Source organism: Pseudophryne corroboree, chromosome 12, assembly GCF_028390025.1.
Source record: "Pseudophryne corroboree isolate aPseCor3 chromosome 12, aPseCor3.hap2, whole genome shotgun sequence".
Lineage (NCBI taxonomy): Eukaryota > Metazoa > Chordata > Amphibia > Anura > Myobatrachidae > Pseudophryne > Pseudophryne corroboree.
Window position 1 is genome coordinate 164,758,501 of NC_086455.1, and position 20,754 is coordinate 164,779,254.

At 46.9% G+C, this 20,754-nt stretch overlaps 2 protein-coding genes across 4 annotated transcripts in view; one reads left to right on the forward strand and one right to left on the reverse strand.

Moving 5' to 3' along the window:
- Nucleotides 1–2,200, forward strand: part of PYGL (glycogen phosphorylase L) — a 33,204-nt gene extending 31,004 nt beyond the window's left edge. The window contains exons 19-20 of the mRNA XM_063948433.1: nt 283–349; nt 1,688–2,200. Of these exons, the coding sequence (XP_063804503.1) occupies nt 283–349; nt 1,688–1,945 (325 nt within the window). The 3' untranslated portion in view covers nt 1,946–2,200. The remainder of the gene's footprint in view (nt 1–282; nt 350–1,687) is intronic.
- A 1,772-nt stretch (nt 2,201–3,972) lies between these two features.
- The window catches only part of LOC134981193 (lysophosphatidylserine lipase ABHD12-like), a 49,262-nt gene continuing 32,480 nt past the window's right edge, over nt 3,973–20,754 (reverse strand). For all 3 annotated transcript variants that reach the window (XM_063948436.1, XM_063948434.1, XM_063948435.1), the window contains exons 6-14: nt 13,763–13,793; nt 13,459–13,504; nt 13,248–13,377; nt 12,045–12,082; nt 8,699–8,778; nt 8,285–8,367; nt 7,080–7,158; nt 6,356–6,477; nt 3,973–4,441 (exon numbers count right to left, since the gene is read on the reverse strand). In XM_063948436.1, coding sequence (XP_063804506.1) covers nt 4,420–4,441; nt 6,356–6,477; nt 7,080–7,158; nt 8,285–8,367; nt 8,699–8,778; nt 12,045–12,082; nt 13,248–13,377; nt 13,459–13,504; nt 13,763–13,793 — 631 coding nt within the window. In that variant the 3' untranslated portion in view covers nt 3,973–4,419. The remainder of the gene's footprint in view (nt 4,442–6,355; nt 6,478–7,079; nt 7,159–8,284; nt 8,368–8,698; nt 8,779–12,044; nt 12,083–13,247; nt 13,378–13,458; nt 13,505–13,762; nt 13,794–20,754) is intronic.

The window sequence follows — 20,754 nt, forward strand, 5'->3', positions numbered from 1 at the left end:
GCAGAAAGTTTGGATAGTAAGGGGAGAGCGGGATAGCAAAGTATTAAATGGACCGGGTAGTTGGTTTAAAGGCGTAATATGACAGTGCCATGGGACTGTGCCCATAGGAATGGGTAAGAGGAGCCGCCTCTCATTCAGAAATGGAAATCTCTATGTAACCTAAATATAGCTTTATACTACATTTGACACTAGTCCGTGATACTGTATATGAGGCCACTGGGGAATCCTATATAACACCTGGAACGTCCTTTCTTATTGCACTCTTTTGTCCACCTTCTCAAGGTTTAAAGTGTTTGCCGACTATGAGGCTTATGTGAAGTGCCAGGAGCGGGTCAGTGCCCTGTATAAGGTGAGTGGGACAAGTGCGGCGAGTCTCGGATGGAGCTGTGGGGGAGATGTGTCAAAGCTCCTAAAATGAGAAGTTGCCCATAGCAACCAGATTCTAGTGAGCTTTTGAGGTACATACTATAGAAAAAAGATAGATAGAAACTGGTTGCCATGGGCAACTTGGTCCACTCTTTAGGTTCTTTGATACTTCTCCCCCCATAGCCTCTAATCTCCTGATTTAACAAACTTACGCCTAGATTTATCAAGCCTTGGAGAGTGCTAAAAAGCACGGTGATAAAGTACCAACCAATCGGCTCCTAACTCAATTTTCAAACACATCCTGTAACATGACAGTTAGGAGCTGATTGTCCAAGGCTTGGTAAATCTGGGCCATTGTATTCTCTGAATGATTGTTGCTTCATGTTAAGGGGGACATGTACTAAGCAGTGATAAGTGGAGAAGTGAGCCAGTGAAGAAGTTGCCCATGGCAACTAATCAGCTGCTCTGTATACGGTTATAGTATGCAAATTATAAATGTTAGGTCAATGCTGATTGGTTGTCATGGGCAACTTCTCCACTTTTATCACCGCTTAGTACATATCCCCCTAAGGGGTCTATTCATGAAGCAGTGAAAAGTGTGGAGAAGTGAGCCAGTGGAGAAGTTGTCCATGGCAACCAATCAACATTGAAGTAACATCTATAATTTGCATACTATACAGTTGTACAGAGCAGCTGATTGGTTGCCATGGGCAACTTCTCCACAGGCTCACTTCTCCACACTGTTGACTGCTTCATGAAGAGACCCCTAAGTCTCTTATTAATTCTGTATTTTCAAAAAACACCCAGTTTTTCTCCTATAGATGGGAGGATAACAAAGTTCTTGCAGAACAGGACCATTTAATACAGCTTCTAATTGTGATTAATTTTACATGTATATACAATTCAAGCATTTCAGAACGTTGACTGTCCTATGTTTAGGAGCCACTGTCCCCCCTGTTGGCACCTATAGCGGTGCATTGTCCACATCTAAACCCCAAGTGTAAATGTAACCCAGTGCTCTGTTCTTTACGGCTGATGTGTCGGCTCTTGTGTCTCATGGGCAGCCACCCAATCGGCATTGGCGCGCTGCGCCAAAGGTTTCGGCGCTGGAATAAGTTTTGTAACTGGAGTTGTGGGGTGGTTTTGGTCTAGAGTAGAAAAGCAGATACTGAAAGAACATTTCCATAGTCTAATCCTAGAAATCCACTCCACTGCCTACATCTCCATTCATCATCGCCCCCCTTTGTGTCTAGAATTGGATGTAGGGATCCCTGTCTCCTATTCCCCGTATTGTTAATCAGCTGCTGTTGTCGTCTTTCAGACTCCAAGAGAGTGGACGAAGGTGGTTATCAAGAACATAGCGGCATCTGGGAAATTCTCCAGCGATCGGACAATCAAGGAATATGCCAAAGATATCTGGGGAGTGGAGCCCTCCGACTTGAAGATTCCACCACCAAATGAACCCAGAGAATCGCTTGAGGATGTCAAGGCGGCGGCGCCAAATGTCAAGGCAGCGGCGCCAAATGTCAAGACAGCGGCGCAAAATGTCAAGGCGGCGGCGCCAAATGCCAAGGCGTAACTGGTTATGAATGGAGTGTGGGAAACCCAGGCGTGCACTAATCTGTAGATCACTATAGATCTGCCTGTAACCTGCAGATATTGGGGGAACAAGCTTTATGCCTTTTGCACTCTGCATTGTGCAGTACTGTATGTGCCAAAGCAGGGAAGCGGTTATACTGTAGGACTGGTCCTTATCTCAGAGCTTTTCTATCAACACTTTGTATCTGCTAACTGTACCGTTACTTCTCCGGCACAAATAAAACATTTCTAGGTATCCTCTGTCTGCTGTAATTGCTTGGATTCTCAAACATAGGGGTCAATCCAATTTTTGGTGCGAGTTTGCTTCTGCGAGCTATTCTCGGTGAATTGTGCGTGAAATCCAGTTCCAAGCTCACATCACTTTTTCAGAGAAAATTCCATTATTTTTTTTATTTTATTTTTTTATTTTGCGCATCCCCCTGAGGGTATGAAGAGGGGAAAATCTTTATTTTAAGGTCAAAGTGTTGGGACTTTAGAACCCCTTGGACAAACCCCCCATAATGACTAATTAGGCATTGGAAGTTCACTTAGCCTAATTGGGTCAATTATGTGTAATTTTTGGGGTAAAATAGACTGGTTACCCCAAAATTAACTTTTTTTTATGCACCCTAAATGTAAAGGTTTTTAATGAGAACTATGGCCTCAAATTAACCAAAAATCACCTTTTTTTTCTTTTTTTCAATGTATTTTTTGTTTAGTTTGTTTGTAATGAAACAATTTGCTTTTTATAAAAAAAATTTTTTTAACCTATGAGAAATTCAGCAAATCCATTTCACACCATTTTTGAGTATCGAGTACTCTCCACCTTTTCATGCACATCTCCTAGGTCACATTTTGTAAAAAAATAAAAATAAAAACTTTGCGCACAATCTGCGTGTACCGCAAACTGGCATTTGACTAGATCTCGCTTTTCTCAGGTGTACGCATTTGTGCTAAATCTGTGAATTTCATGAAACAAATTCTCATTCACAGACTAGCACCTAATTGGGTTGAGCCCATAATACCTAATTCATCCCAGGGTAATATGGATGGAGCATAAAATATCAGTTAGTACAACATGGAGCACTGGCTGTGTTCATTGCTACAGTTCCTTCACCCCTAGGGAGAAATATAATAAAATGCAGGATGACCATTGCTTTTTGGTTTTTTTTTTTTTTTTTCAAGGATTGGAGGGGGAGGGGGAAGCTGGTTCTGCTATTAATAAATAAAGTTTGTCTTATATCCCACACAGACCAACTCTAGTTTTTAACAATGAGTTGATTACATTTACACCCACCCCCCACTCTAGTTTTTACCAAACATGCTCTTCTGGTGACCCCAACAGTCCAGATTTTAAGGCTATCCATGTAAACACTAGAATGTCGCCATGTGAGATTCTCAGAATGCTTACAGTTAGGTTAGGCGGTTAAGGGGTGGTGTTAGGGTTAGGCACTAGGAGTAGGGTTAGGTGGTATATACCAGAGTGCCGCTGATGTCTGTACGTTTGCCACCGGCACCTGGAAGACTCTACACTGGTGTTGCCGCCAGGCCCAGGTAAGTGGCCGTTGGGCCACCAGAGACAACAGGTCAACATCATGTTGACATATTGTCCGTTTAGACACGAGCGTCAACATGGTCACTGACCTTTCAACCAGGTCTCATGCATGTCTGTATAACAGTCGCCTATCAGACCACACCCAGCGCTTAAATAGTACCTCAGTTTGATTTGACCATCTGTCCTCAAGCATGGATATCCTTAAAATCTGGAATGTTATAGGATGCTTTGAGGACCAAGGTTTGGGATTTCTGGGCCTAAACTATATGTGATGGGAGAACATTAGAAAAGGAAAGCTGTGGCCTCCGTCTTATTTATCAGGGTTACATTCTGGTTTCCCCAGCGCATGGCGTACTGTATACAGCGGAGATTATTGCAGCTGGGAGGGTGGGGTACACGCAGACCTGTACTCTAGCAAACCGTATCATACACCGATGCAGAAACTTTATTTTACTGGAATGAAAGGATGAAGCTTATTGGATGTATGGTAGCAATAATTTACTTTACTCAAACCTATGGCCATTATCTTTAATGAGTGATGCTAAAGACTGGGGCCTGGGAGAGCTGTGACGTCTGTTTCCAGGCGGAGAGTGATCTGATGCAATGTGATTACTTCTGGTCAGTTGGGCAATAGGGGGTAAATCTGTGCAGTTAGGGGGATTATCTGATTGGGCATATAAATCTGGACTGGCACTGCGCCTAAGAATATCTCGCCCTGGCGCACAATACAGCCCTTATACCCATAGTCTAGTTATCCAGGCAGAATACACATCTCTTGTCCGTGATGGCTGGTGTCCGTTTATGCAGATGTGTACACCGTAAAGGAAGACCTCTGATTGCTGCTGTCCCTTGAAGCCGTTATACGGAGTGCTGGTGGAAGTGACGTTATATACTCCGTGGCGGCTTCATAACATGTGATATTAGATGTTGTTCAGGAAATCCCTGCAAAATAAAGATTGTTACTATAAACTGTACATATATCCTATCCAACCGCACCACACAGCAGATTGGCTGCAGCGGTACACAAGACCCCGTTACCCCTTTTGCTGGTGGACTGTGGAGGATAGAGCCCGATAGACAGTTCAGAGCAGTGATTATGACTGTCCCACAGTCAGATGTATCGCCTGTAGCGGTGTACTGGGCACCACAATATGCCTATATCAGGAGCAACACATCACTAATCCTGCCCTGACACCGCACGCCTGCTATCGGGCCCTGTCCTCTTGTGTTACGATCGGAATATTGTCACGGGTACTGAAACCATCTGCACCACTATGAACATAGACTAGTCCACGTAGCTAGCGGACAGGTGTATCTCTGAGTATGGGTCATAAGGTCAACAGTAAAAAGGTAGACAGTGTCTAGGTCAGTGATCTCCAACTCGTAGCTCGCCATAGTATTTTCGGTAGCTCACAGAACGCACAGGTTTGGGCAGTCACTGGCACTCCTCCTCCCTTCATTTTTAAATTGGCTGCCGGACCGCGAGTTTTGATTGGCTCACTTACCAGCAACATATTTTAAATGCCCGCCGCCGGAGACTCTGTCACCCTCACCGCAGCTGCTCTACGGACTTCACAGAAGAGGCGCGCGCTGCGCTCTCCTCCCCTTCTGTCCGTCATACAGGAGGAGCAGCACTGGTGGCAGTAGAAGCCAGCAAGGGTTAGCACTGCGGGGGGGCATTATTTGTGTATCTGGCACTGCTGAGGGGCATTATTTGTGTATATGTCACTATGCGGGGGGGACATTACTTGGAGTTGTGAGGACACACCCACTTTCACAGAAACGCACGTGCATTGGGGGGGAGGGGTAGCTCCTTCAGAGGATTTATTTTCCGAAAGTAGCTCACACCCCAATTAAGGTTGGAGACCACTGGTCTAGGTCAACCGCAAAAGATCGACATGAGTATTTTAGGTTGTCTATTTCTGACTTTTCGCACATTGACCCCCAATTAGTGTATCGCGTCCTTGTGCGGCTCGCTTCACGCATATAAAAAGTAAAAATGAAAATAACTGCGAAAAACTCGGAGGACCTCTCTGACGAGTGGGAGATTTGAATATAGTAATCTTCACATTAAGTGAGATTTATCAAGGCTTGGAGAGAGTTAAAAGGGTCCATTTATCAAACCATGTTTGCTGCTGTGTCCCTGAAAAACAGTTTTCGGTGTCAGGCCGCAAATATTATGTATCCCTGCACTGTATGTAGGAGAGGCCGCAGCAGGTATCTCCGATACATGCTGCAAACCCTACATATCGCCCCCCATAGGTATCTATGGGTAATGCGATGCTGCTAGGTTTACCAATATGGAGAATGTGAAATATTGGCCCCTGCATCTTTTCATTGCGGTAGCCCACTCTAGCCTATGGGCTACACTCTATGGTATATAGTTTCGGCAGGGTCCTCCAAGACCCTCCGCCAGAAATGACTGCTGTATATGGCTGTCCTCCTGACCGCGCATGCACAGAAGCCCCAGACACCGCACTTAGGGCCTAATTCAGCCTGAGATGCATCTGTAATGCGTTCGCATGCTGAAGCCCCCGTGCAGTGTGCACACGCGCAGGAGCCGCACACAGTGAGATGCTGATTGACGGGCAGAGACTTCGTGGGGCATTGGTGCAGCATCGGCGGGGACAACGGAGGCGGGCCGCAGCAACGGCAGGAAATTACACGCAGCCGCTGTGACCCAAAACACGGTGGCCCGGCGATTGCCTTCGCAGCTAGGCTGTGGAGGCAGAGGGCTACCCTGAGCATGCGAGCGCAAGATAACTGACAGAAGCTCATTGGTTGCTATGGGTGACTGCTCCGCTTTATTTCTCTCCTGTTAGTGTTGATGCTTGGATACGTGCGGAGGATACGTACCACAGCTTCTCAGTCAGGTGAGGATCTCTATAGATGAACTTGTGTTTGTAGCCCAGCTCTGCGGGATATACCACCAGCTTCACCGCACTGGGATGACGGGAGTTTATAGAGATTTCATGGAGCTGAGAAGAGAGGAAAAGCTGAAACTGAAGTCTAGGGAAGGGGATGGGGGAGAGAAAGACATTCAATCTATTGTTATATAACTGACAATTCAACTTTCCCGCCATGAAAGCTTTCAGACATGGCAGCTACTATTCCTGCTCCGGAGCCTATACTAGAGCCAGTCTTCTCTTGTACAGTATCTGGGCCAAATTCAATATTTCCCGTGTGCATACGATACGTTGCGCAAGTATAAGTCCAGTGTGGTATATGAAGGCTACATTTTATTCATGTGGTTTTATGTCTGCCTAAAAATTAAGTAGTTCTAGGGCCACCTTATCTACCGAATCCTGCAGCTGCTGCCTGACCTAGAGTGATAGCTCTGCTGCCAACACTATGGAGGAGATGTACTAAGCAGTGCTAAAAGGGGAGAAGTGAGCCAGTGGAGAAGTTGCCCATGGCAACCAATCAGTACTGACGTAACATTTATAATTTGCATACTATAAAAGTATACAGAGCTGCTGATTGGTTGCCATGGGCAACTTCTCCACTGGCTCACTTCTCCGCTCTTATCACTGCTTAGTACATGTCCTCTATACCTGAGCCCGCCGGATATCTAGTTTACCTCTTTAGCCATCGTTACGGGCACAACATGGTCATCCTCTGCATGCAGGATCATAAGGGGACTCGTCAGGACTTTAATGCTGGAGGTGAAAAAGAAAACCTTACTTTGCCTTCACCATATTACAACATATTGCTTGTTTCTTTTTGCAATGGTGACACCCCCTCCCCCCCTCCCCCCCTCCCCCAGATGACTCTGAACTATCACAAGTGTTCTTGGGTACGGTTCTGGTGTAAATGCATAGATCTCTCTCTTCTTGTTCCTCCGCACAAAGGGGGGTCATTCTTAGTTGATCGCTCACTAGCAACTTTTTGCAGCGCTGCGATAAGGTTAAAACTCTGCAAAACTGCACATGCATATGCACCGTAATGCGCAGGCACGTGGTACAGGTGTAAAGCGAATCGTTGCTGAGCGATGGATTTAACGAACAATCCATTCGCACAGCCGATCGGAAGGAGATTGACAGGAAGAGGGCAAAAATGCAGGCGCGTCCAAGTGTTTGCAGGGCGGGTGTCTGACGCCAATTCCGGGACCAAAAAGTCTGAAGTGTTCGCAGCGGCTGAGTAAGTCCAGAGCTACTCAGAAACCGCAACAAACTTTTTTGTGCCGTCGGCTGCAAAAGCGTTCGCACACTTGCAAAGCGAAAATACACTCCCCCATAGGCAGCGACTATGATCGCTCGCTAGCAACTTTTTGCAGCGCTGCGATCAACTCGGAATGACCCCCAAGAAGACATCTGTGGTCGCAGTGCTCACTAAGGGGGCAGGGAAGGGACAGGCATGGCATTCCAGAAAACGTGGGCATGTTGGCCATGTTTTTGGGTGTGTCTAGGCCAGTGGCTGTATCCTTGGACGCATCTTCACTGGCCTATGCTGCGTAAAAACAAGACACCTTCTGCAACATTCGCATATTGTAGCACAGCCGCTGCATACAAAGATGGCTGTGCCACTACTTCCGTCTCTGAATGTGACCCACCAGTGACCCTGCCTGCCGGCGTGTGGAGTGGGCTACAAGTATGTAACAGCTATTCACGCAGAAGATGGCGAAGATCCTGCCGCAGCGCCAGAGGCTCATATTCAATAGGCTGCCAGCTTCTGGCTACGCACATTGTGCCAATTTTGCTAATTTTTTGTACAGTCGTAAAATAAAATCTGTGATCGGCTACTTCTGCGCCAGTGGGTGGCTGTATGTCATTTAGAAATACGCACTTTTCATCATTCGGGAACACGCAATTGGCCAGCGCCATTGTATCCAGGAAAAAGTACTCAAATCCCGGGAACATGTGATATATCTGGTAGAGGAGGAAAAGAGTATTCGGTTTAGATTTGCCAATAGTTAACCATACAAAAACTATCGCAAAAGTCCTGGTATATATTTAATATGCTGTATGTGCGATGTATTACAATCTGAAAGTGAATTAATAGAAACGCAGTTGGATTATGTCTTATGAGGTTCTGCCTATTTCTGCTATCACTATTACCGTCCTTAAATAGGTTTAGTCAGCGACTAAAATCTAAAAGCAGAGAAAGCAGCAGCAGAAACCGGTCAAAACACTAAACTATAAATCAATATGATGTATGTACCTTTGTCTACTGAACAAATGTTACAAAGATTCCACTGACCTTTCCAAATGGGTGAAATGCGCCGGCATCTCGGATATTGGTATACGGGGCCTCTAGTATAACCGCGTCAGCTGCGGCCCCTGTATGTGGAAAGATCATACGTCGTCAATACTAAGGTTTATATAAAATCTGCATAGCCTAGTCCGTGATGTTACGCCATGGTTATATCAACCTGACCCTATAGATTTTTTTCCTGTTGTATTATAAATATTATAGGGGGGACAATATAAAGATAATCTGATTATAGGACTTTGCCTAGTGTCTGTTATAATGCTAGCTCAGGCCTGTCCAACCTGTGGCTCTCCAGCTCTTTTGTGAAACTACACTTCCCAGCATGCCCTGCCACAGTTTTGCTGTCAGGGAATGCTAAAACGTTGGCAGGGCATGCTGGAATATGTAGTTTCACAACAGCTGGGGGCCTGTGCTAGCTAATCTGTTCACAGCTCACCAAGTGGCAGTAATAAGGGGCGTGGTATGGCTGAACGATGGTCTCCTGACCGCCGGTCAGCATACCGACACTGGGATCCCGGGAGGCAGCAAGCCCCATGCGGGCTAGGTGGCGACCGGCGGTCGCCACGGGTTCTATTCCCACTCTATGGGTGTCGTGGACACCCACGAGTGGAAATAGTCCCTGTTGGTTGGGATAGTGAGGGGGCGAGATTTTGGGGGAGGTCATGTGACCATCAGTCTGCTGACCGCTGGTCACATGAATACCACCCCAGCAAGTGGCAGCAATAAGGATGATGTTATATTAACAGAGGAATCTGAAAATGTTCTTGAAAAGGTCTTTGCTGGAACAACTCTACCATTTGATACCATCAATTAAAAACAAAAATCGGACATTTTATTTTTCTGGTGTGCTATGCGGGCCCCGAAAGCTGCGCTCTCACCTGGGAGAAGGTCTGCCTGCGATGGCCCCCTAACTCGTGAATGTAGGAGCCAGACACAAAGTGGCTGATGCACTGATAACGCATGTTGGTTTTGTGGGTGGCACTTTTGCACGTGTAGCCCCTGGTCCTCAGTGTCCCGGGGACTGCAGGACTATGAGCTAAATTCAGGCCGTCACGGTAATGACATCACCGCTGTGTCTTTGTATGCAGCATTGATGCGACACTATGTAAAAGCAGGAGGATGCATGTGTTGTAGAAAGACGCCCAATGCAATGCATTTTCTGATCCACTGCTGCGTCTGAAGTTGCAGCATCAGATCATGTGCGTGACCATCGGTCATATGACTAACCCTCAGGTTACTCAGGACAGCCGGTGGTTTCACGCTGCTGGGGCCAGTGAAGCTGCGTCCAAGGATGCAGCCATTGGCCTAGCCGGGATTCAGTTAATATACCAGCTGCCGGGATCCCGGCGTTCAGAAGTCCGACACCGGAATCCCGACAGCCGGTAAAATGCCGGCTGTAGGAATCCACCAGCCCGTAATTTCCACTTGGATGGTGGGTCTACACCACCACCCGAGTGTAAATAGATCCTGTGGCGCAGATCAGAGAACATCACTGTGTTGTGAAACATCGCCATGCTCTGATAGTTTAATCAGGCCCAATATAAGCCGAGAGCCAACCAAAATGGCGACTTAGTGTGTACTCAGGAAGAAATGCGGAGAGAAGCCCATAGACTTCTACAGGGTAACACCAGCAAAAGCTGGCGTTACCCACCGCATCCAAGCTTTCCGGAGCTTGGTACATATGGAAAATGCGGGCAAAGGGGGTTATTCAGGTTTGATAGCAAACCAAAAAAGTTAGCAATTGGGCAAAACCATGTGCAATGCAGGTGGGGCAGATGTAACATGTGCAGAGAGTTAGATTTGGGTGGGTTATATTGTTTCTGTGCAGGGTAAATACTGGCTGCTTTATTTTTACACTGCAATTTAGATTTCAGTCTGAACACACCCCACCCAAATCTAACTCTCTCTGCACATGTTATATCTGCCCCCCCCCCTGCAGTGCACATGGTTTTGCCCAATTGCTAACTTTTTAGGTTTGCTAACAAACCTGAATAACCCTCAAAGTCTGAAAACATCAGATTTTTCGGGTTTTGGCTACATTTTTCCCTTAGTACATCCCACCCAGAGTGTGAAAGGAGCACACTCAGGGGGTCATTCAGATCGGATCGCTGCTGTGCATTTTCTCACAGCGGGCGATCAGATCCGAACTGCACATGCGTATGCACCACACTGCGCTGGCGTGTCGCACCCGGCATCGCCGCCCTGCGACGGGATGCTGCGAAGGATCCATCCGCACGGGTGTTTGCAAGGTGATTGTCAGGAAGAGGGTGTATCTGGGTGGCAACTGACTGTTTTCAGGGAGTGTCTGGAAAAACGCAGGCGGGCTCCAGCGTTTTTAGGGAGGGTGTCTGACGTCAGCTCCGACCCCGATCAGCCTGTTCTCATCGCACTGTTGGAGTCCTGGGCTGCGCAGAGACTGCACAAAATAAGTTTGTGCATCTCTGCTACACATGTGATCGCACACTTGCACAGTGAAAATACACTCCCCCTGTAGGCGGCGACTATCTGATCGCAGGGCAGCAAAAAACGCCTGCTAGCGATCAGAGCACTATTGGCAGAGTAATTATTATATTTCTAGTAGTAGAAGTTATATAGGGGGTCATTCCGAGTTGATCGCTAGCTGCCGTTGTTCGCAGCACAGCGATCAGGCTAAAAATCTGCATTTCTGCGCATGCGTATGGGCCGCAATGCGCACGCGCGACGTACAGGTACAAAGCCATTTGTGGTTGTGCTCAGGTTCTAGCAAAGTTTTCATTCGCACTGACGGCCGCAAAAAGATTGACAGGAAGTGGGCGTTTCTGGGTGTCAACTGACAGTTTTCAGGGAGTGTTTGCAAAAATGCAGGCGTGTCTGAAAAAACGCAGGCGTGGCTGGGCGTTCGCTGGGCGGGTGTATGACATCAAATCCGGACAGGAATAGGCTGAAGTGATCGCAAGCGCTGAGTAGGTTCAGAGCTACTCAGAAACTGCACACACTGTTTTTGTAGAGCTCGGCTGCACAAGTGTTCACACTTCTGCTAAGCTAAAATACACTCCCCAGTGGGAGGCGGCATAGCGTTTGCACGGCTGCTAAAACTAGCTAGCGAGCGATCAACTCGGAATGACCCCCATAGTGCGGTTACTATAGCATGTGGCACCGCTTAGTGTGTTCTGTTTGTTCTTTGGGCTAGCCCTCTTCCCATTACACGGGGTTGTTGATGTTTCCGCGGCCCTGCTCATACAGGCAGACAATGCAGAAGCCATTGTGGACTATTATAGTTCCGCTCTGCATTGACCCAAACTAGTCACAATTCCTGTTCCGTCTGTATTTCTGAATATAATACTGGTAAACTCACCTTTTTCTTGTAACTTCCTGGCTGCATTGGTGGCTATGCTGTAAATATATAAAACAAAACAGGGATAGATTGATATATATATATATATATATATATATATATATATCAATCAATCAATTTATTATTCTATATCTAAGTGGGTGACAGTGTTAATATTTTCTTACAGTTTATAATAATTGGATGAACCAGCATTGTACCAAACTGAATTGTTACCAAATATAAGTAATAGTATTTCACACCCACGGTCACCATGAAGTCAGGTGGGCCTTACTGTTAGAGAGCGTGGATATATATGTGGGACCCCCTGTAGGGTCACGCCTACATTCCTCTGCGACATGTCCACAGAGGCATAGATTTTGTCAAAGGAAGTATAGAAAAAATAAACCACTCAGGGGATTATGTAACAGGTTCTGAGATTACACATCAGGCGTGATTTCACCGACTTCACCGATACGTTTAAAGCGCCAACCAGTTATAAGGCAAAACCAGCCTGATAACTGATTGCCACTTTAAATTTAGTGTCAAACTCAGAGAATTCACACCTGTTCTGGAATCTTGGGACCTATTACATAACCAATTAGCCAAAACCTCAGAAATGTATGAACAAATGTAAACTGGTTAAGATGCTATAAATCTTACAGCAACACGTAACATTAGGGTTTTCTTCAAGAACCGGCTGCTGTATTTCTGTGTACCGGCACCTTATGCACTGTATAGGATGATATGTAACAATCGATGGTACCTGAGAACAGCCTCTTGAGCATATAGGACATTCACACAACTGCCAACTAAGGGACGCATTTATCAATGAGTGATAAAACTCGTTGTGAATGATAAGACTCGTTGCGTATGATAAATGGTTTTCCAGCCAATCAGCTCCTGTCATGTGTTTGAAAAATGACAGTTGGTAGCCATCGTACGCATTGAGTTTTATCATTCACAAAGAGTTTTATCACTCGTTGATACATGGGCCCCTAAGCAACATTTAATAATCCTCCAAGAAAACCATATTTAGTAATATTTATCTCACTCTGACAGCATACATAAATCAGCAGAGGCTTTGGTCTCAAATATGGACCCCGAAAGGGGCGGGGCTTATATGGGCATGGGTCTTGCATCACCAAAAGTGGGTTTAGGCAGATCAGGGTGGGGCTGTTTAGTCTGATTCTGCATGCTGAGAGATATGCTAGAGAGAGGACTTACCCGGTACCCAGGGAATGCCCCCACAGACAAACAGGATTTCCATGACTACGAGCCTTCACCCATTCGTATAAGTAGACAGAATCGCGGGTCACCCCCTCCTCGCTTGGCTCACCAGTGGAGTCGGCAAAACCTTAAAAATGTTAATTTGCAGAACATTGAACTCATGAAGACAGCACCATAGAGACACAGGGTGGGGGTTTAGGGCACACACCTCTGTAATCCAGCGACAATACGTGGAAGCCGGCTTTGCTAAGCACCTGTACAGGAGGCCACAATCAATCAGTATTATGTCTCTGATAAACACTAAGATGTATCAGAGTTACTCAATGCAGAGAATAACGATGTAAGAAAAGCAGAGTATAACATATATACCACATACAATATACAGATGAGACATGGACAGATTTATCACAGAAGGCATCTGGGTTATATAGCAAGCACCATGTCAGCCATCTTTGTTTTGCATTTTATTGACACGGTTATCCCAAAAACCAAACACAATAACTGGTAGTCACCTTCATTAGCTGCACTCTGTGATCAACGGCCCTGGAAGAAGACATTTGAGAATAACGTAAGAACTTCAGAACAATGAAAATTGACATTTACTGTCTGTACGACAGAGAAGAGGAAATGTATCAAACATTGGAAAGAGATAAAGGGGTCTATTTACTAAGCCTAGGAGAGAGATAACGTACCAGCCAATCAGCTCCCGTCATTTTTCAAACTCAGACTGTAGCATGGCAGACCTGGTATTAAGACCTTTCTACATACATAGACCTTCCTCTTCCAGCATACCGTATATTCTGTTATTTGTTAAGCCTCTCTCTGTATTGGTTGAGGCGATTTCCCAATATACCAGCTGCTCATCTTACTAGTGATATGCACCGGAAACTTTTCGGGTTTTGTGTTTTGGTTTTGGGTTCGGTTCCGCGGCCGTGTTTTGGATTCGGACGCGTTTTGGCAAAACCTCACCGAAATTTTTTTGTCGGATTCGGGTGTGTTTTGGATTCGGGTGTTTTTTTCAAAAAACCCTAAAAAAACAGCTTAAATCATAGAATTTGGGGTCATTTTGATCCCATAGTATTATTAACCTCAATAACCATACTTTCCACTCATTTCCAGTCTATTCTGAACACCTCACACTATTATTTTTAGTCCTAAAATTTGCACCGAGGTCGCTGGATGGCTAAGCTAAGCGACACAAGTGGCCGACACAAACACCTGGCCCATCTAGGAGTGGCACTGTAGTGTCAGACAGGATGGCACTTCAAAAAAATTGTCCCCAAACAGCACATGATGCAAAGAAAAATGAAAGAAAAAAGAGGTACAAGATGGAATTGTCCTTGGGCCCTCCCACCCACCCTTATGTTGTATAAACAGGACATGCACACTTTAACCAACCCATCATTTCAGCGACAGGGTCTGCCACACGACTGTGACTGAAATGACTGGTTGGTTTGGGCCCCCACCAAAAAAGAAGCAATCAATCTCTCCTTGCACAAACTGGCTCTACAGAGGCAAGATGTCCACCTCATCATCATCGTCCGATTCATCACCCCTTTCACTGTGTACATCCCCCTCCTCACAGATTATTAATTCATCCCCACTGAAATCCACCATCTCAGGTCCCCGTGCACTTTCTGGAGGCAATTGCTGCTGATGAATGTCTCCACTGAGGAATTGATTATAATTCATTTTAATGAACATCATCTTCTCCACATTTTCTGGAAGTAACCTCGTACGCCGATTGCTGACAAGGTGAGCGGCGGCACTAAACACTCTTTCGGAGTACACACTGGAGGGAGGGCAAATTAGGTAGAATAAAGCCAGTTTCTGCAAGGGCCTCCAAATTGCCTCTTTTTCCTGCCAGTATACGTACGGACTGTCTGACGTGCCTACTTGGATGCGGTCACTCATATAATCCTCCACCATTCTTTCAATGGTGAGAGAATCATATGCAGTGACAGTAGACGACATGTCAGTAATCGTTGGCAGGTCCTTCAGTCCGGACCAGATGTCAGCACTCGCTCCAGACTGCCCTGCATCACCGCCAGCGGGTGGGCTCGGAATTCTTAGCCTTTTCCTCGCACCCCCAGTTGCGGGAGAATGTGAAGGAGGAGCTGTTGACGGGTCACGTTCCGCTTGACTTGACAATTTTCTCACCAGCAGGTCTTTGAACCCCTGCAGACTTGTGTCTGCCGGAAAGAGAGATACAACGTAGGTTTTAAATCTAGGATCGAGCACGGTGGCCAAAATGTAGTGCTCTGATTTCAACAGATTGACCACCCGTGAATCCTGGTTAAGCGAATGAAGGGCTCCATCCACAAGTCCCACATGCCTAGCGGAATCGCTCTGTTTTAGCTCCTCCTTCAATGTCTCCAGCTTCTTCTGCAAAAGCCTGATGAGGGGAATGACCTGACTCAGGCTGGCAGTGTCTGAACTGACTTCACGTGTGGCAAGTTCAAAGGGTTGCAGAACCTTGCACAACGTTGAAATCATTCTCCACTGCGCTTGAGACAGGTGCATTCCACCTCCTTTGCCTATATCGTGGCCAGATGTATAGGCTTGAATGGCCTTTTGCTGCTCCTCCATCCTCTGAAGCATATAGAGGGTTGAATTCCACCTCGTTACCACCTCCTGCTTCAGATGATGGCAGGGCAGGTTCAGGTGTGTTTGGTGATGCTCCAGTCTTCTGTACGCGGTGCCTGAACGCCGAAAGTGGCCCGCAATTCTTCGGGCCACCGACAGCATCTCTTGCACGCCCCTGTCGTTTTTTAAATAATTCTGCACCACCAAATTCAAGGTATGTGCAAAACATGGGACGTGCTGGAATTTGCCCAGATGTAATGCACGCACAATATTGCTGGCGTTGTCCGATGTCACAAATCCCCAGGAGAGTCCAATTGGGGTAAGCCATTCTGCGATGATCTTCCTCAGTTGCCGTAAGAGGTTTTCAGCTGTGTGCGTATTCTGGAAAGCGGTGATACAAAGCGTAGCCTGCCTAGGAAAGAGTTGGCGTTTGCGAGATGCTGCTACTGGTGCCGCCGCTGCTGTTCTTGCAGCGGGAGGCAATACATCTACCCAGTGGGCTGTCACAGTCATATAGTCCTGAGTCTGCCCTGCTCCACTTGTCCACATGTCCGTGGTTAAGTGGACATTGGGTACAACTGCATTTTTTAGGACACTGGTGACTCTTTTTCTGAGGTCTGTGTACATTTTCGGTATCGCCTGCCTAGAGAAATGGAACCTAGATGGTATTTGGTACCGGGGACACAGTACCTCAATCAAGTCTACAGTTGGCTCTGAAGTAACGATGGATACCGGAACCACGTTTCTCACCGCCCAGGCTGCCAAGGCCTCAGTTATCCGCTTTGCAGCAGGATGACTGCTGTGATATTTCATCTTCCTCGCAAAGGACTGTTGGACAGTCAATTGCTTACTGGAAGTAGTACAAGTGGTCTTCCGACTTCCCCTCTGGGATGCCGATCGACTCCCAGCAGCAACAACAGCAGCGCCAGGAGCAGTAGGCGTTACACTCAAGGATGCATCGGAGGAATCCCAGGCAGGAGAGGACTCCTCAGACTTGCCAGTGACATGGCCTGCAGGACTATTGGCTTTCCTGGGTAAGGAGGAAATTGACACTGAGGGAGTTGGTGGTGTGGTTTGCGGGAGCTTGGTTACAAGAGGAAGGGATTTAGTGGTCAGTGGACTGCTTCCGCTGTCGCCCAAAGTTTTTGAACTTGTCACTGACTTATGATGAATGCGCTGCAGGTGACGTATAAGTGAGGATGTTCCGAGGTGGTTAACGTCCTTACCCCTACTTATTACAGCTTGACAAAGGCAACACACGGCTTGACACCTGTTGTCCGCATTTGTGTTGAAATAATTCCACACCGAAGAGCTGATTTTTTTTTGTATTTTGACCAGGCATGTCAATGGCCATATTCGTCCCACGGACAACAGGTGTCTCCCCGGGTGCCTGACTTAAACAAACCACCTCACCATCAGAATCCTCCTTGTCAATTTCCTCCCCAGCAACACCCATATCCTCATCCTGGTGTACTTCAACACTGACATCTTCAATTTGACTATCAGGAACTGGACTGCGGGTGCTCCTTCCAGCACTTGCAGGGGGCGTGCAAATGGTGGAAGGCGCAAGCTCTTCCCGTCCAGTGTTGGGAAGGTCAGGCATCGCAACCGACACAATTGGACTCTTCTTGGGGATTTGTGATTTCGAAGAACGCACAGTTCTTTGCTGTGCTTTTGCCAGCTTAAGTATTTTCTTTTTTCTAGCGAGAGGATGAGTGCTTCCATCCTCATGTGAAGCTGAACCACTAGCCATGAACATAGGCCAGGGCCTCAGCCGTTCCTTGCCACTCCGTGTCGTAAATGGCATATTGGCAAGTTTACGCTTCTCCTCAGACGCTTTTAATTTTGATTTTTGGGTCATTTTACTGATCTTATGTGTTTTGGATTTTACATGCTCTGTACTATGACATTGGGCATCGGCCTTGGCAGACGACGTTGATGGCATTTCATCGTCTCGGCCATGACTAGTGGCAGCAGCTTCAGCACGAGGTGGAAGTGGATCTTGATCTTTCCCTATTTTTTTAACCTCCACATTTTTGTTCTCCATATTTTAATGCGCACAACTAAAAGGCACCACAGGTATACAATGTAGATGGATGGATAGTATACTTTATGGACGACGAGTGACGACACAGGAGGTAGGTACAGCAGTGGCCTACCATACTGCTATATACAGTATAATGGACCTGGTGGACACTGTCCGCAGACTGCGTTTATAGTATAAAAAAAAAAAAAGACACCACAGGTATACAATGTAGATGGATGGATAGTATACTTATGGACGACGAGTGACGACACAGAGGTAGGTACAGCAGTGGCCTACCGTACTGCTATATACAGTATAATGGACCTGGTGGACACTGTCAGCAGACTGCGTTTATAGTATAAAAAAAAAAAAGACACCACAGGTATACAATGTAGATGGATGGATAGTATACTTATGGACGACGAGTGACGACACAGAGGTAGGTACAGCAGTGGCCTACCGTACTGCTATATACAGTATAATGGACCTGGTGGACACTGTCAGCAGACTGCGTTTATAGTATAAAAAAAAAAAAAAAAAAGACACCACAGGAGTGTTTTTCAGGCAGACAAACGTATACTGGTGGTCACTGTCAGCAAAACTGTGCACTGTACTCCTGCTATAGCTGCTTCCCAGTCCCCACAATTAAGCAGTGTGAGCACTCAGCACAGATATATCATGCAGCACACAGCACAGATATGGTATGGAGCGTTTTTTTCAGGCAGAGAACGGATAAAAAAACTGGTGGTCACTATTAGCAAAACTCTGCACTGTACTCCTCCTAACAGCTGCTCCCCAATCCTCCCCACAATAAGCTAAGCAAACAGATCAACTGTGTAGTATATAACTATGTAAACGGAGAGGACGCCAGCCACGTCCTCTCCCTATCAATCTCAATGCACGTGTGAAAATGGCGGCGACGCGCGGCTGCTTATATAGAATCCGAATTTCGCAAGAATCCGACAGCGGGATGATGACGTTCGGGCGCGCTCGGGTAAACCGAGCCATACGGGAGAATCCGAGTATGGCTCGGACCCGTCTAAAAAGGGTGAAGTTCGGGGGGGGTTCGGTTTCTCGGAAACCGAACCCGCTCATCACTACATCTTACTATAGGGTGGCTTTGGTAAATGGCTGACCATAACCTCCCTAAAAGGTCGTGTTGCAATTACATTTCCCCCAGAGTTTGTAAAGGAGCAGAAGTTTCCATTGGTCAAAGGAACATGTTGCGTGGAAAGAGGTACGCTGGGTGAAGCGAGGGCATTCAACTACAGAGTATGGAAATCAGTGAATCAGTGCAACTAGTTTTACAGCGCAGTACAAAGAATAGATTTCATCTGGTTTTAAATCAGTCAGGAATCGATTGTTGTGTTTTCCTAGGAATGCTAAAGAGGCTCCACAAACGGACTTGGCCTGCCGCAGTACATGCCTCTAGGACAGACAGGTTCCACGCTCAAGTTACTCCACTGGTGATCTCTGATTGCTATAAAAAAAACAGCTGGGCATCTCCACTCTTTATCTAGATCAGGGGTGGGGAACCTCCATCCCGCGGGCCATACAAGGCCCGCAAAGCCATTTGCTCCAGCCCACCCGCTTGTGTGTCAGCGAGACACGCCGCCGCTCAGTCCGGCGGCGGCGCGTCTCAGCTGTCAGGGCAGGGAGGAGAGCGCAGCTATATGTCCAGTGGCAGCGGCGGGTAGGATCTCAAACCAGCCACCAGTTCATGAGCCAATCCGAGCTTGCGGACGGCAGCCAATCAGGAGCCGCTGCTGCCGGTCTGCGATCTCTGATTGGCTCACGAACCAGCGGCTGGTTTGAGATCCTACACGCCGCCGCCACCCGACATAGCCGCGCTCTCCTCCCTGCCCTGACAGCTGAGATACGCCGCCGCCGCCAGATGGAGCAGCAGCAGCGGTGAGAAGCACAGTGGGGTGTGGGGGCATGTGTGGGGGCATTTGTGTATCTGGCACTGCACTGGCATATGTGTATCTGGCACTGCACTATTGGGGGCATATGTGTATCACGTCCCATTTTAATTGGCCACACCCATTTTTTGGTGCGCGCACTCAGTACCTGAGATTTTTTGTATGGCCCCGAAGGATTTTATAAATATCCAAATGGCCCTTGGTAGACAAAAGGTTCCCCACCCCTGATCTAGATGGACCTGAGTGACCATCAGCCAGGCATCTATATGGCAATGGCCTCACTCAATCCACATTGTCCACTCTTCCCCCGCTGCTGTGTTACAGGGCTTTGGTGAAGGTTCATGCCACGTTGAAAGGCTGCCCTGTGGAGGCTCCACTTGGCAGGACTGTCTAGTAGGCCTTGGTGTATGTATAATGGGTGCACAGTGGCCAGTGGAAGAGTCCGCACACCGTACACCCAGCACCCATTGAATATACTTACCTTGTGGCTGCTGTTGAAGAAGTCTCTGAAAAATTCCTGCAAGCTCCATTTTCCCAGAGATATGAGGACGCACAACAGAGAAATCACTGGAGAACGGCACTAGCGCCATTGTCCCAGAGATATTGAATAATTACCAGATTAAATGTCCGGTGTATGAGATGGCAACCAGTTGTCAGGTTAAAAGTTATGTAACTTATGAGGCCTAAGGGAAAAACTGCATCATGAATGAGACCTGGTCCTGTCAGCAAGCCGTGTCTCAGTGATGTCACTAGTTCATCATTGTGAACATTTACTGGTATAATACCAAAGATTCCCTCACGCCTGTCATACGTGACATAAATGACATACATGGAAATAATAAGCCGTAGATCACAGGTTCTCAAACTCGGTCCTCAGGACCCCACACGGTGCATGTTTTGCAGGTCTCCTCACAGAATGACAAGTGAAATAATTAGCTCCACCTGTGGACCTTTTAAAATGTGTCAGTGA